Source organism: Triticum dicoccoides, chromosome 4A, assembly GCF_002162155.2.
Source record: "Triticum dicoccoides isolate Atlit2015 ecotype Zavitan chromosome 4A, WEW_v2.0, whole genome shotgun sequence".
Taxonomy (NCBI): domain Eukaryota; kingdom Viridiplantae; phylum Streptophyta; class Magnoliopsida; order Poales; family Poaceae; genus Triticum; species Triticum dicoccoides.
In genome coordinates, this window is record NC_041386.1 from 433,166,895 (window position 1) to 433,180,788 (window position 13,894).

Consider the following 13,894-nt stretch of genomic DNA (forward strand, 5'->3'; position numbering starts at 1 on the left):
TCTAGTAGGCCAAACCAAATTGATAATTCGAAGAGACTTGCAAAGATAACCAATCATACATAAAAGAATTCAGAGAAGATTCAAATATTGTTCATAGATAAACTTGATCATAAACCCACAATTCATCAGTATCAACAAACACACCGTAAAAAGAAGACTACATCGAATAGTTCTCCACAAGAGTGGGGGAGAACATTGTATTGAGATCCAAAAAGAGAGAAGAAGCCATCTAGCTACTAACTATGGACCCGTAGGTCTGAGGTGAACTACTCACACTTCATCGGAGGGGCTATGGTGTTGATGTAGAAGCCCTCCGTGATCGATGCCCCCTCCGACGAAGCTCCGGAATAGGCCCAAAGATGGGATCTCATGGATACAGAAAGTTACGACGGTGGAATTAGGGTTTTGGCTCCGTATCTGATCGTTTGGGGGTACGTAGGTATATATATAGGAGGAAGGAGTACGTCGGTGGAGCAATAGGGGGCCCACGAGGGTGGAGGGCGCGCCTAGGGGGGTAGGCGCGCCCCTACCTTGTGGCCTCCTCTTTTGTGTCTTGACGTAGGGTCCAAGTCTCCTGGGTCTTGTTCGTTGAGAAAATCACGTTCCCGAAGGTTTCATTCCATTTGGACTCCGTTTGATATTTCTTTTCTTCGAAACCCTAAAACAGGCAAAAAACAACAATTCTGGGATGGGCCTCCAGTTAATAGGTTAGTCCCAAAAATAATATAAAAGTGGATAATGAAGCCCAATAATGTCCAAAACAGTAGATAATATAGCATGGAGCAATCAAAAATTATAGATACGTTGGAAACGTATCACTATTCTCCTCCATCTTGTAGGCAAAGTACTTGTCAGAGGTCTCATACCTCTCAACACGGACATGGATCTGAAATACCAATTTTAGCTCTTGGAGCATCTCATATTTTCCATGGCATTCAAAACGTCTTCCAAGTCATGGTTCTAAGCCGTAAAGCATGGCGCACTAAACTATTAAGTAGTCATCATATCGAGCTTGACAAACATTCATAACGTCTGTATCCGCTCCTGCAATAGGTCTGTCACCTAGCGGTGCATCAAGGACATAATTCTTCTGTGCAGCAATGAGGATAATCCTCAGATCACGAACCCAGTGCGCATCATTGCTACTATCAACTTTCAACTTAGTTTTCTCTAGGGACATATCAAAATAATAAGGGAGCTACATCGCGAGCTATTGATCTAAAACATAGATATGCAAAACTATAAGACTAAGTTCATGATAAATTAAGTTCAATTAATCAAATTACTTAAGAACTCCTACTTAAATAGACATCCCTCAAGTCATCCAAGTGATACGTGATCCAAATCAACTAACCCATGTCCGATCATCACATGAGATGGGGTAGTCATCAATGGTGAACTATAGAGTAGTCATCAGATCGAGCTTGCCAAACGTTCATAACATCAGCTTCAGCTCCTACAGCAGACCTTTCACCTAGCGGTGCATCAATGACATAATTCTTATGTGCAGCAATGAGGATAATCCTCAAAGTTACGGACCTAGTATGTGTAGTTGCTACCATCATCTTTCAACTTAGCTTTCTCTATGAACGCATTAAAATTCAGGGGAATGGTAGCTCAGGCCATTGATCTACAACATAAATATGCAAAACTATAAGACTAAGTTCATGATAAATTAAGTTCAAGTAATCAAATTACTTAAGAACTCCCACTTAAATAAACATCCCTCAAGTTATCTAAGTGATACATGATCCAAATCAACTAACCCATGTCCGATCGTCACATGAGATGGGGTAGTCCTCAATGGTGAATATCTCTATGTTGATCATATCTACTGTATGACTCATTTTGACCTTTCGGTCTCCAGTGTTCCGAGACCATGTCTATACTTGCTAGGCTCGTCAAGTTTAACCTAAGTATTCTGCATGTGCAAAACTGTCTTACACCCTTTGTATGTGAGCGTAGAGTCTATCACACCCAATCATCATGTGGTGTCTAGAAACGACGAACTGTAGCAACGGTGCATACTCAGGGAGAACACTTTTATCTTGAAATTAAGTGGAGGGATCATCTTATAATGATACCGCCATTCTAAGCAAAATAAGATGCATAAAAGATAAACATCACATGCAGTCAAAATATGTGACATGATATGGCCATCATCTTGTGCTTTTAATCTCCATCTCCAAAGCATTGTCATGATCTCCATCGTCACCGGCTTGACACCTTGATCTCCATGATAGCGTCGTTGTGTCGAGGTCGTCATGCCAACTATTGCTTCTACAACTATCGCTAACGCATAGTGATAAAGTAAAGCAATTACATGACGCTTGCACTTCAGATAATAAAGAGACAACCCTAAGGCTCTTGCCGGTTATCAATATTACAAAACATGATCATCTCATACATCAACATGTATCACATCATATCTTGACCATATCACATTACAACATGCCCTACAAAAACAAGTTAGACGTCCTCTACTTTGTTGTTGCAAGTTTTACGTGGCTGGTATGGGCTTCTAGCAAGAACTGCTCTTACCTACGCATAAAACGATAACGGTGATTCATCAAGTTTGTTGTTTTAACATTCTTCAAGGACCGGCCGCAGTAAAATTCGCTTCAACTAAAGTAGGAGAAACAGACACCCGCCATCCACCTTTATGCAAAACTTGTTGCATGTCAATCGGTGAAACCGGTCTCATGTGCGTGGACATGTAAGGTTGGTCCGGGCCGCTTCATCCCACAATACCACCGAATCAAAATAAGACGTTGGTGGTAAGCAGTATGACTATCACCGCCCACAACTCTTTGTGTTCTACTCGTGCATATCATCTACGCATAGAACTGGCTCATGATCCACTGTTGGGAAACGTAGCATGGAAAACAAAAACAATTCTACGCACACGCAAGATCTATCCATGGAGATGCATAGCAACGAGAGGGGGAGAGTGTGTCTACGTACTCTTGTAGACTGTAAGAGGAAGCGTTTAACAACGCGGTTGATGTAGTCGAACTTCTTCGCGCTCCAACCGATCAAGTATCGAACATATGACACCTTCGCGTTCTGCACACGTTCAGCTCGGTGACGTCCTCCGCCTTCTTGAGCCAACAAGACGGCGAGGTAGTAGATGAGTTCCGACAGCACGACGACATGGTGATGGTGAAGTGATCTCCGCAAGGCTTCGCCTAAGCAGTACGAAAATATGACCGGGGATGTAAACGGTGGAGGGGGGCACCGCACACGGCTAGGCAATTGTCTCTTATGTGCTAGGCGCCCCCCTCCCACATATATATAGGTGGGAGGGAGGAGCAGCCAAAGGAGGCGCCCAAGTAGGAGGAATCCTACTTGGGGTCCCTCCCAAGCCGCGCCCCCTTTCTTTATTTGGAGTACGGGGAAAGGCAGGGGAGGGTGGCGCCCCCCTTTTCCTTTCTCCCATGAGAGGGAAAGGCAGGAGGGGATAGCCATCCCCCTTTTCCTTCCCTAGGGCTGTCCAAACAAGGGAGGGGGAGCACCAGCCCCCTTGTGGGCTGGTATGTCCCCTCCTTTGGCCCATAAGGCCTATATCTTGCCGGGGGGGCCCGGAACCCCTTTCGATGACTCGATTCCTTCCCGGTACGTCCCGAAACACATCCGGTGTCCAAATACCATCGTCCTATATATCAATCTTTACCTCTCAACCATTTCGAGACTCCTCGTCATGTATGTGGTCTCATCTGGGACTCGGAACAACATCCGGCCACCAAAACATATAACTCATATAACACTATATCATCAACGAACGTTAAGCGTACAGACCCTATGGGTTCAAGATCTATGTAGACATGACCGAGACACCTCTCTGGTAAATAACCAATAGCAGAACCTGGATGCCCATATTGGCTCCTACATATTCTACGAAGATCTTTATCAGTCGAACCGTTATGACAACATACGTAATTCCCTTTGTCCATTGGTATGTTACTTGCCCGAGATTCGATTGTCGGTATCTTCATACCTAGTTTAATCTCGTTACCGGCAAGTCTCTTTACTCGTTCCATAATACATCACCTTTTGACTAACTCTTTAGTCATTTGCTTGCAAGCTTATGATGTGTATTACCGAGAGGGCCTAGAGATACCTCTTCGATACTTGGAGTGACAAATCCTAATCTCGATCTATGCCAACTCAACAAACACCTTCGGAGATACCTGTAGAGCATATTTATGATCACCCATTTACATTGTGATGTTTGATAGCACACAAGGTATTCCTCCGGCATCCAGGAGTTGCATAATCTCATAGTCGAAGGAATATGTATTTGACATGAAGAAAGCAATAGCAATAAACTGAACGATCTTTATGCTAAGCTAGCGGATGGGTCTTGTCCATCACATCATTCTCCTAATGATGTGATCCCGTTATCAAATGACAATACATGTCTATGGTTAGGAAACCTTAACCATCTTTGATCAACGAGCTAGTCTAGTAGAGGCTTACTAGGGACACGATATTTGTTTATGTATTCATACATGTATTTAAGTTTTCGATCCATACAATTCTAGCATGAATAATAAACCTTTATCATGAATAAGGAAATATAATATAAAATAACAACTTTATTATTGCCTCTAGGGCATATTTCCTTCAGCAATGGCTGCCATGAGATGGAGTCCTCCCTCTTCTGTGACAAGTGGAGAGGAGGCAAGGTCCATGGAGGCCTGGATCCTTAGCTGCTAGTGGCACGCTACTCTTTGATTTGAATGAAAGCACCAAAACTTGTAGCCTCTTAGTTGCCTCATAGGAATCTTAAAATTCTTCCAAGAGGCATTAGAGAAAATCTTAGTACCTATCAGCAAAAGATCAGAGGAAATGGAATAACCAAAGGCAGACAAAGATCAATTAGAAGTATTTATAATATCTCCTGGCAAAGCTTTTTGAGTTGACTGGTCCGAGATATAGTCACCGCAAGATGTGATGGACTTCTCCATTTGGTAAGGAAGAAAGTTTCCCTCTAAAAGAGAAAATCATCCCTCACCTCCCACATACAAAAGGTGAACAAATTTTACAAAGAAGCATATTGGTGGTTGATAGAGAAAAGATATGCAATAATGGCATGCATAGTATCCAGGTTGGAAATAAGCTCATCAGATCTTAAGTTCCAGGGAGGGGAGAACCAGGCAGCCTTAGCAAAAGGGCATTAAAAATGCATTTCATCTTCAGGGAGATCACACCTGCTATAATTTTTGCTAATGTGAGAAGAGTGCCTGCTTTCTTTAAGGCCAGTGGGTAGAGCTTCCCTCGTTAGCCTCCAAGCAAAGGTTTTAACCCCAGGAGGTAGGAACTTGTGCTTCCACACCTACATAAGAATGTCCTTCACTTGAGTGGAAATTTGCCTGGGTTGGTTTGTTGGGGAAGGCCTGCAAATCCTGCAAGCAAAGCTTGTAAGTATTCTTAGAGTTACATCTGCCATTAGGAGTAAGATCCCAACATAAGATATTAGCAGAATCATCATCAGTGGGAGTATTAGAATAATAGACGTAGTAGGTTGAGAAAAAAAATGTCAACCCAAGGGTTTGATTCCACTGATTTTTGCCATGAATCCAAAGATCTGATTTTAGCAAGGTATACAAGACGAGTCTCCAGAATTATAAGATGATTATAAACAGGTGACCATGTAGGACACCAAGGGTGCTCCAAAATCAAAATATTACCCTAAGTGGGTTGGTAAAATGAATGATCTTTAATTAAGCTCAGGGAGCAACTTAAGAATGGAAGTTTTGAAAATGGGTTGGTAAAATCCTGCAAGCAAATGGGAGAAGGAGCTTCAACGATGTTTGAAGTTTTGAAAAAAAAAACTCAAAGAAATATGGGATGTTAAGAGACTGATATTCTATTGCCATACACATTCAAGTTAATACGCGAGATATGAAAAGACAATATCAACATTGAATTGAATAGTGCCGAACAATAAATGCACTATTCATTGATGGATTTGTATTTTTTTTTCCTAGATTGCATCTCGTAATGTGTTTTTTTAAGGAATATCACCGTCTTAACATCTTTTTTTTAGATTTTTTTTCCAAAACTTTGAAACGTGTTTTCATAAAGTTTTCTATGAATGTTGCTTTCCATGTGATATTCTTCCGGAGCGGCGTACGGAATTGTGGTGTCAAGTGAATCAGGTCAGTGTGGACGGAGTCGTCCGTCCGGTGCGGCAAGGACCAGGTTGGGTCTGGCCGGTCCGATTTATTCATATGGATCACACAGTACTCTACAAAGGAAAAAACGCCTTATAATTTTGAAATAGGGAAAGTGCGTACAGTAACCCTTTCGATCTTGATCGTGGTGCATGCTGCAAACGAATAAGATCGTTCAAACTCCCAAGCCATTGAGCTTCCCTAACTAGTCACACCAGAAAGGATGTATGTATACAAGTCTTGGTATACAAAAAATCCATAAAGAACTAATCAAGGCGTCCCTCCTACAGTGCCTCGAAGGACTGCTATGTGACGAGTGTTCGTTCTATGGCCTTCCTCTCCGAAAAGAAACTGCGTCTCAGGGCTTCAGCCTCGCGATTCGTCAAGCTTAAAACCACCTTTCAGGCACCTTGTCTCGATTCCCACCACAGTTCCTCCCGGGGTAAGCATGGAGGACCTCCTCGAACCTTCCGGATCGAGCCCAATGGACCATTTTCATAATGGCAAATACACAATCCATCCAAATCGGGGCCTGAGCCTTAGCTAGCCATCATCAACGCTCATCTTTTCAGCGCCTTTCCCAGCCGTGCTCCGCTGCATCTGCACCTGCAGGCCGTATTTCTTTTGCAGCTCACGGAGCCTCTCCAGGAGTTCTTGGAATGAAGGGCGGCGCTGTGGGTCACTGCTCGAAGAAAAGGATGACGGGTTAGCGGGAATCGGTTTATTGCTAGTAGTACAGTAAGTAGTATGTACCTGTCCCAACAACTCTCAATCATTGATGCCCACTGAGGATCTATGTCACCCGGAATTTCCAATCTGTGGTCCATGAAACCCACGGCTCCGATAACCTGCGCCGTATGGGTCAGAATGTTACGAATTTCTTGTACTTCAGCACGGTCACATAAGCAAAAAAACTGAGTTTGTCTTAAAATGCAATGGTAGTTATTTCACTTCTAATAGGAAATCTATCATTCACCAGTAAGCTGCTACTCCCTCTGTTCTATAATTCTTGTCGTGGTTTTAGTTAAAGAAGTATGGAACGTAGGGAGTACTTATTTTGCAAGGAGACATTCTATGGCAAACATCTCAGTATTAATCTTGCCGCCAGACTGAAAGGGAGATGGGAAGATATATGAAGCAAAAATTATTGAACTTTATCTTCTTGTTGTATCTAAGTAGATTAATAACGCAGATGGATCTTGCAACCTATCACTACCTGCTCAAGGAAACATAGATACAAATTTCACAATCACATAGTCGCTACAGTCAGAATATATGATCGAAAATCGTGTGAATACCTAAACAACAGAAATACATAGCAAAATTGGACCTGCATTGTATTGAGAGTATCCCAAGGAATCTTCCGAGTAACAAGCTCCCATAGGACCACTCCATAGCTGTACACGTCGGACCTATCATGTAGAAGAAAGGAATGTATGAGAAATCATTTGCAGATTGCGGGAACATCTATTGTATTAAAATGGTCCCATTGAGCTTACTTTTCATTTGAAGGTTCATTACGTAGCACTTCTGGAGCCATCCACTGTGGCTGGATGTTAAAGCTAAGATATCAGATATTTAGAACAGAAAAAAAATAATATGATGATTGTAACGTTTCTTTCTATTTTGTCAGTCTAGATAATACATGTAAAAAAGGTAATGTTTGCTTGTACTTACTGTTCCTTTCCCAGTTTTTGTAGTAAGGAATGTTTCGATTTTGAGGCGTGAAAGACCAAAGTCCGCAACCTAATTGAACCAAGTGAATGAGAAGAGAAAGTGTAAAGTAAGGAAAACTAAGATCCAACAGTTACCTTCACAGTCCAGTTCTTATCAACCAACAGATTTGACGATTTTAGATCACGATGTACAACGGTGGGGCTGGAACTGTGAAGATAATTCATGCCCCTTGCCTGAAAAATATTTTAAAATGTATTTAAGATCTCCATGACGATAAAATCTTCCATAAAACCAAACCATGTACTTCTCAAACAAAATATAAGGTAATTTTGTCTCCATGGATTTAGAGGCCCTGGCAAGAACAAGCATGATAAATAATTGGTTGACTATTAGTGTTTCGTATCATAATCACATGAATTATGACTGGCCTTTAGTGAAAGAACCTTCAAGTAAGACACAGTAACAGACTGTAAACACGAGATATCCTGTTAGATGTAAGGTGCATGACACCATTGCCTGTACTTTTCCATTTTCTTACACTGAAAGTTGGGATATGGCCTACTATTGGGTACATAAGAAAACTCCAGTTTTTCTTCTACACACTTGCCAAAAATAATTATTTGCCTATTCAATAAATCTCTGAACCTCTGCACGTGAAGAATGTTTTATCCAGTTGTTCATTCCTCAAACTTCCATAGAATTTAACTGGCTTGTCATTTACTAGAAACTAGCTGTTCAACGTAAGTGCACTCACGATGTCTATAGCCATGTGAACTCGCCGTCTTGGATCCAACTTGCCAGTGGTTTTCCGTAGTAAGCGAAACAAGCTCCCTCTGCATGACAGGACTCAGTACAGTGTGATACATAATTAATAAGAAATATTGTCCTGAATGTTAATTTTTGAAATTCTGAAACAGAATACATCATTGAAATACCAGCCGACTTGAGGAACAGTGAAAACAACAAGTAGGCAGTTACTACTCGAACAACTCACCTAAAAATACTAACCAGATTTAAAATTGTGCCAGATAGTTAAGAACTCGGCAGTCGGCACAATACACATACTCTACTGTTATTACTCCCTATTACTTTTACTGAATGAGATCATAAGCCATATAGATAGACTGTGTAGTGACCTAATCCTTCTTTTGCACCAAGCAAAGGAGAAAGTAATTACCAACGGTAAGACATGTAGGAGATGTAAAGCATACCGTGGGAGAAATTCCGTAACAATACAAAGCCGTTCCTGAGAAGCAACTGCACCCATGAAAAGTATAATATTGGGATGACGTAGCTTCTTCATCAGTGACACCTACATATTAGGTGGAAGCAAATGCAATCATGACCACAAACTACGAAACTAGAAAGTTAACAATGTACTGTTGATTGCAACAGCCCACAAAAAAACTACATACGAAAGAAACAAGGTGAAGATGTGTCAACACTGTATAAAAAAACTATATCCTTTCTTCTTCATTTTTATCTACATGATTACATCAACATAGAATAACGAAAATAACTATCATGTCTCATAAAAAAAACTAATAGCGATTCTGTGAATACCAGGGAGTCAAATTACCAAGTATCTGACTCGACAACAAAATGGGTACACTATAGTTCTGTTAACAAAATATCCAACTGAGAGTGAACAACAAGTGTATTTAGATATGGATGTCTAACCTCTTGTCTGAAGGTACGTATCATTTCTTCTGAATATTCCTGCCTGGAGAATACTTTAACTGCCACATCCTACAGGGGCATTGATGGACATTCAAAACATATTTTTAAGGTTTAAATATTTACCCATAATTACGGTAGACTATGCATACCGATCCATACCACAAAGCATGATACACTGTTCCGCAAGAACCTGCGTGGATCAAACATGAACATGGAGGAAATGAGTGATTTCTATTTAGAAAGGAATAGGATAGCAATACCAACTTCCATGCAGCATAAATCATTTGAAGTACATGTCAACAAGAGATGTGAGTATCCACGTCTGCAGCCAGAGGGAATTGCAAATTCTCTCTCAAAAATAAAAGGAGAACCAGGGTAAAGTGAGAATTAACTACCTTCACCTACTTGTTCTCCAAGTGTTAGGTCTTCCCACAAGATCTCATAATCTAGGCAGTCTGCTTCATAATCTACTCTCTCGATAGGACTGCTATTACTACTTACAGTGCTGCTCATGGTACTACTTGTGCTGTTATTGTTGAAAGTCCACCAGGAACCTGAGACCTCATATTTGCCTGCCTGGGCGTATTCAGTGTCCTTGCTGTCTGGAATTATGATAGGCTCTAAAACTGGTACTCCCTGACGAATCTGAGTGTTCTCTTGCTTATCATGTAACGGTGGTGAAGTCATGTTATTCTTTCCACAACCACCATCGTTTTCATTTCCTTTCCAAGGCCATGATATCCCCTTCTTGGTCAATAATGCCTCTGCCTTTGAAGTAAAAATCTTCTGAAATCCCCCTTTTCCTTGTCCTGAATCATCACTATTTGTTTTTCTTGAGTTCACAAGTGATTTCTCTTCGGTAACAAAGGCACCATGCAGTACATCCCCACCTGGGGTGCTTGCTTCACTTGATGTCAACTCTTCCCTGGCATCATGATCAGAATACTGACCCTGGCGACCATTACCATCCTGTTCGTCGCAACTCTGACCTGACCTGATCCGAGAACGAACTCTACTTGTAACCTTTGTAGCCTGTGTTGTCATTCTAGAAATCAAGAAAAGAATACACTAGGAAAATAAATTAAGAAGAAATACCAGAAGAGAAACATTCTATTGAAACCAACAGTGCAGCCGTTTCTTTTGTTTGCTCAGAAATGCGACTCACCAAATTTGTTATCTTAGACGTGATGGCAGATTGTAGAGGTTGTTGGGAGTCTGACAAACATTTTTGTGGCAAGCTACTTCTAGGCTTGTTGTTAACTTGTAAATGGGGCTTTGCTGAATTTGGATAGGATTTCCCTACGACTGAAGGACCAACTATTTCCTCCAATATCCGTGCATCACCTGACAGACAGGTGAGGCCCACCAAGCTACCATCTTCATCATATAAAGGAGTGTTATTCACAACAACAGAAAACCGCTCTCCTGACTTGTGCTTGACAGGAAACTTCCCTCTCCAACACTTGCCCATAAATATATTACCGATAATCTCATGTGCTGGACTGAAATCACAAGGATCACAGATTAATTCAAGGAGATCCTGGCCAATCGCTTCTGATGAACAATAGCCATATAGATGCTCGGCAAATCGGTTCCTAGGTTACAGAAAAAATGGGAGAACTTAGTATTAAGATGTACATTTTTATAAGAAAATAGTGTAAGATGTACTTATTCATATTTCATAGCATAAAACAGAGATAACGGCCATGAGGTGCATCATGAAATGCATATTTCATAAGAAAAATTTCCTACTTGTTGAGCCAAGCCGGCGACCAGACAAGAGCATTACACCAATTACATGCATCACGATAAGCAAAATATTTGGGGAAAAAATGCAACCCTGATAAATATCCATCATTATTACAAAGGTCCCAAAGACATGCGGGATTAGGCACAAAGTGTTGACGTTTTTTATCCTAATCTGAGATCACAGGTCTTAAAAGGCACACATGATGCTTCCAGATTTGTTTACTTTTTTGAGAGGTTAAGTTTGTTTATTTTACTATGTAAAATAAAATACTAAAACAGCACACTATATTTTTTAGCGATACATTCAATTATGCAGCAAGGCAGAAAAAAAACTTGAAATGATACGTCCAGTAACTTTATGAGAACCCTTTTCAGTTTTATCACTCGAGTTAACCTAACCTTGCCATATCAAGTTCCAACACATGATAAAAGATGACAAGCAGCAACCAAAATACCTTCTAAATCCAATTAGCTTGTTCCAACACATGATATTACGATTTTATCATTAGGTGGGGCACACCATATAATCTACTCCCTCCGTTCCATAACGTTGTGCATATTGATTTTTTGAAAAGTCAACCTCACAATCTTTGACCAAGTTTTTCGAGAAAAACATTTACATCTAGAATGCCAAGCATATATCATTACATTCACTATAAGTAGTTACATATTTTATATATTTGGTATTGTAGATAAAAACAATTTTCTCTATAAACTTGGTCAAAGTTTGACTTTTCAAAAAAATCTATACGCACTACATTATGGAACAGGTGAAGTATTATATTTGTTTATTAGGTGGCCCACACTATATAATCGCAGAACAGTTATGCTCAATACTGAATAAGGAAGGGCATTCAAGGTTTGTGATCTCTCCATATAGTCTTTGAAGCCTCTCTATGATATGAAAGCAAGCTTAGATGAGGCGGCACATCCCCACCCTCGGCCTTCAACGTGTATACTAACTATGAAACATAACATCCATCCTTGTGAATTTAACAACTGAATTCCTCCCAACACACAACTGGTTTCCCAATGGCATGCAAGATACGGCTAATGGAAGAGCGAATAGTTGAATGCAACCCCGAAGGAGAAAACATTGTTTCAAACTAAGTTTGGGGTCATGTCTTGATTTGTGTATAGTTGCCTGCAGCATTTGTTCACTCCCGGGCCCTATATATGAAAATGGTTCCAATAATAGTATTACAGTGCAATCGTGTGCTGCTGCAGCATTCCATCAAACAGTTGATGAGCATTGAGCAGGCAGGCAAGCAGGCAAGCAAAAGGTGCAAGGAAGGAAGCTCACCAGTACAAGACCTTGCCTTCAAGGGAAATGACATGCACGGCCTGCCCCAGCGACTGCAGTATCCTGTGGCAGTGCCTGTCGGACAGCCCGGGGCGCTGCGGGCGCGAGGAGGAGGAGGGGGATTGGTGAAGCAAGGCCAGAGCGCGGCCCCTCGACGATGTAGCCTGCTGCAGCGATTGCAGCGCGGGGAAGGGGCGGCGCGGAGGCGGAGGCGGAGGCGGAGACGCGGAGGACTGGCCGGGGATAAGCTTGCCTATCTCCCGCTTGAGCTCCTCCTGGCCCTCCTCCAGCACCCGTATCTTCCTCAGGAGCTCATCCGGCTCCATCGCCGGCCAAGAGACCAGACCACGGTGGGATCAAATCAAATGGTAGTAGGCCAAGGCACCCGCCGCTTGGCCGGGGCTCTTTTTCTTGGAGTTGTGCAAGCAAGGCAAGGCAAAGGCAAGGAGGTGGAGGCCCCCAAATGGCGGGGCGCCTTTTATTGGACGACAAATTTGGCGCAATTCGCTTCCAGGGGGCTGCCGATGGCAAGAGAAGTGAGCTCCTACACGTCTGTCCACTCTCAAGGTTCAACAATGGGAGGAAGAAGCAAGCTGCGAGGTTTTCCAGGAGGTGGAGGTGGTTCCAGGTTGTTGCCTACTGAGCACTCCTACATGATGTCTTTCCTTCTTTCTTTGCTTAGAGCTGGAGCAAATGAGATGGAATCTATCTATCCCAGTCGTCTCTTCCTTTCCCTTTTCCTTTCTTTGTGTATGGCTTTGGCTATGCACCTGTTCTTCCACATTTATTTATTTTATTATCTCCAGAATCGGCTCCTTGTTTACTTGTCTGAGTTGAATTTTGTGCTGGGGACCGACGGATGCTAGCTAGGAGTAGATGATCTCGGGCCGCCTCTCTCTGTTGTCGCCGTCCGCCTCCAAATGTTGCCACTTGCGAGCGTCTGTCCGCCTCATCGCCTTGCCTTGGAAAAAGCATCTTTGTTTCCATTAACGGCAATCCTACTAAACTAGTATTCCTCATGCCTGCTATTACTGGTCTCGCCATATTCTGCATTATAGCACGTACAGTACTACTCCCTCCGTCTCAAAATTCTTGTCTTAGATTTACCTAGATACGGATGTATTTAATACTAAAACGTGACTTGATATATCCGTATATTTGATACATCTGTATTTAGACAAATCTAAAACAAAAAATTTGAGACGGAGGAAGTATTATATTATCTTATGAAGATTAGTCTTCTTGTTGGTTGCCCCTTTTCTTTTCTGCTGGATGTCATGTGACCGGTATCATCTCATCTGTGGGC

The 13,894-nt window shown here is 41.8% G+C and overlaps 1 protein-coding gene across 2 annotated transcripts; it reads right to left on the bottom strand.

The window, feature by feature from the left end:
* Positions 1 to 6,254: 6,254 nt before the first annotated feature.
* Positions 6,255 to 13,310, bottom strand: LOC119286041 (RGS domain-containing serine/threonine-protein kinase A-like). Of its 2 annotated transcripts, none has more exons than XM_037565378.1 (13): positions 12,589 to 13,307; positions 10,702 to 11,131; positions 9,932 to 10,568; positions 9,686 to 9,726; positions 9,537 to 9,605; positions 9,068 to 9,168; positions 8,611 to 8,689; positions 7,991 to 8,089; positions 7,857 to 7,925; positions 7,679 to 7,728; positions 7,510 to 7,591; positions 6,933 to 7,027; positions 6,255 to 6,861 (listed from the first exon to the last, which is right to left on the bottom strand). In XM_037565378.1, the coding sequence occupies exons 1-13, from the start codon at positions 12,912 to 12,914 to the stop codon at positions 6,723 to 6,725; spliced, it is 2,217 nt and encodes a 738-aa protein (XP_037421275.1). In that variant the 5' UTR covers positions 12,915 to 13,307; the 3' UTR covers positions 6,255 to 6,722. The 2 variants fall into 2 exon arrangements, with proteins under 2 accessions (XP_037421275.1, XP_037421276.1); XM_037565379.1 differs by having other exon boundaries at positions 6,722 to 6,861; positions 7,478 to 7,591; positions 12,589 to 13,310.
* Positions 13,311 to 13,894: the final 584 nt, after the last annotated feature.

What these genes read in the sequence shown, in the direction of transcription:
- LOC119286041 (XM_037565378.1), bottom strand. Translation starts at nt 12,914, where the DNA reads ATGGAGCCGGATGAGCTCCTGAGGAAGATACGGGTGCTGGAGGAGGGC. An exon ending in TGGAGAACAAGTAGGTGAAG is followed by an intron (nt 9,727 to 9,931) that starts GTAGTTAATTCT and finishes TGATCCACGCAG; the next exon opens with GTTCTTGCGGAACAGTGTAT. An exon ending in ATAAGAACTGGACTGTGAAG is followed by an intron (nt 7,926 to 7,990) that starts GTAACTGTTGGA and finishes TGGTTCAATTAG; the next exon opens with GTTGCGGACTTTGGTCTTTC.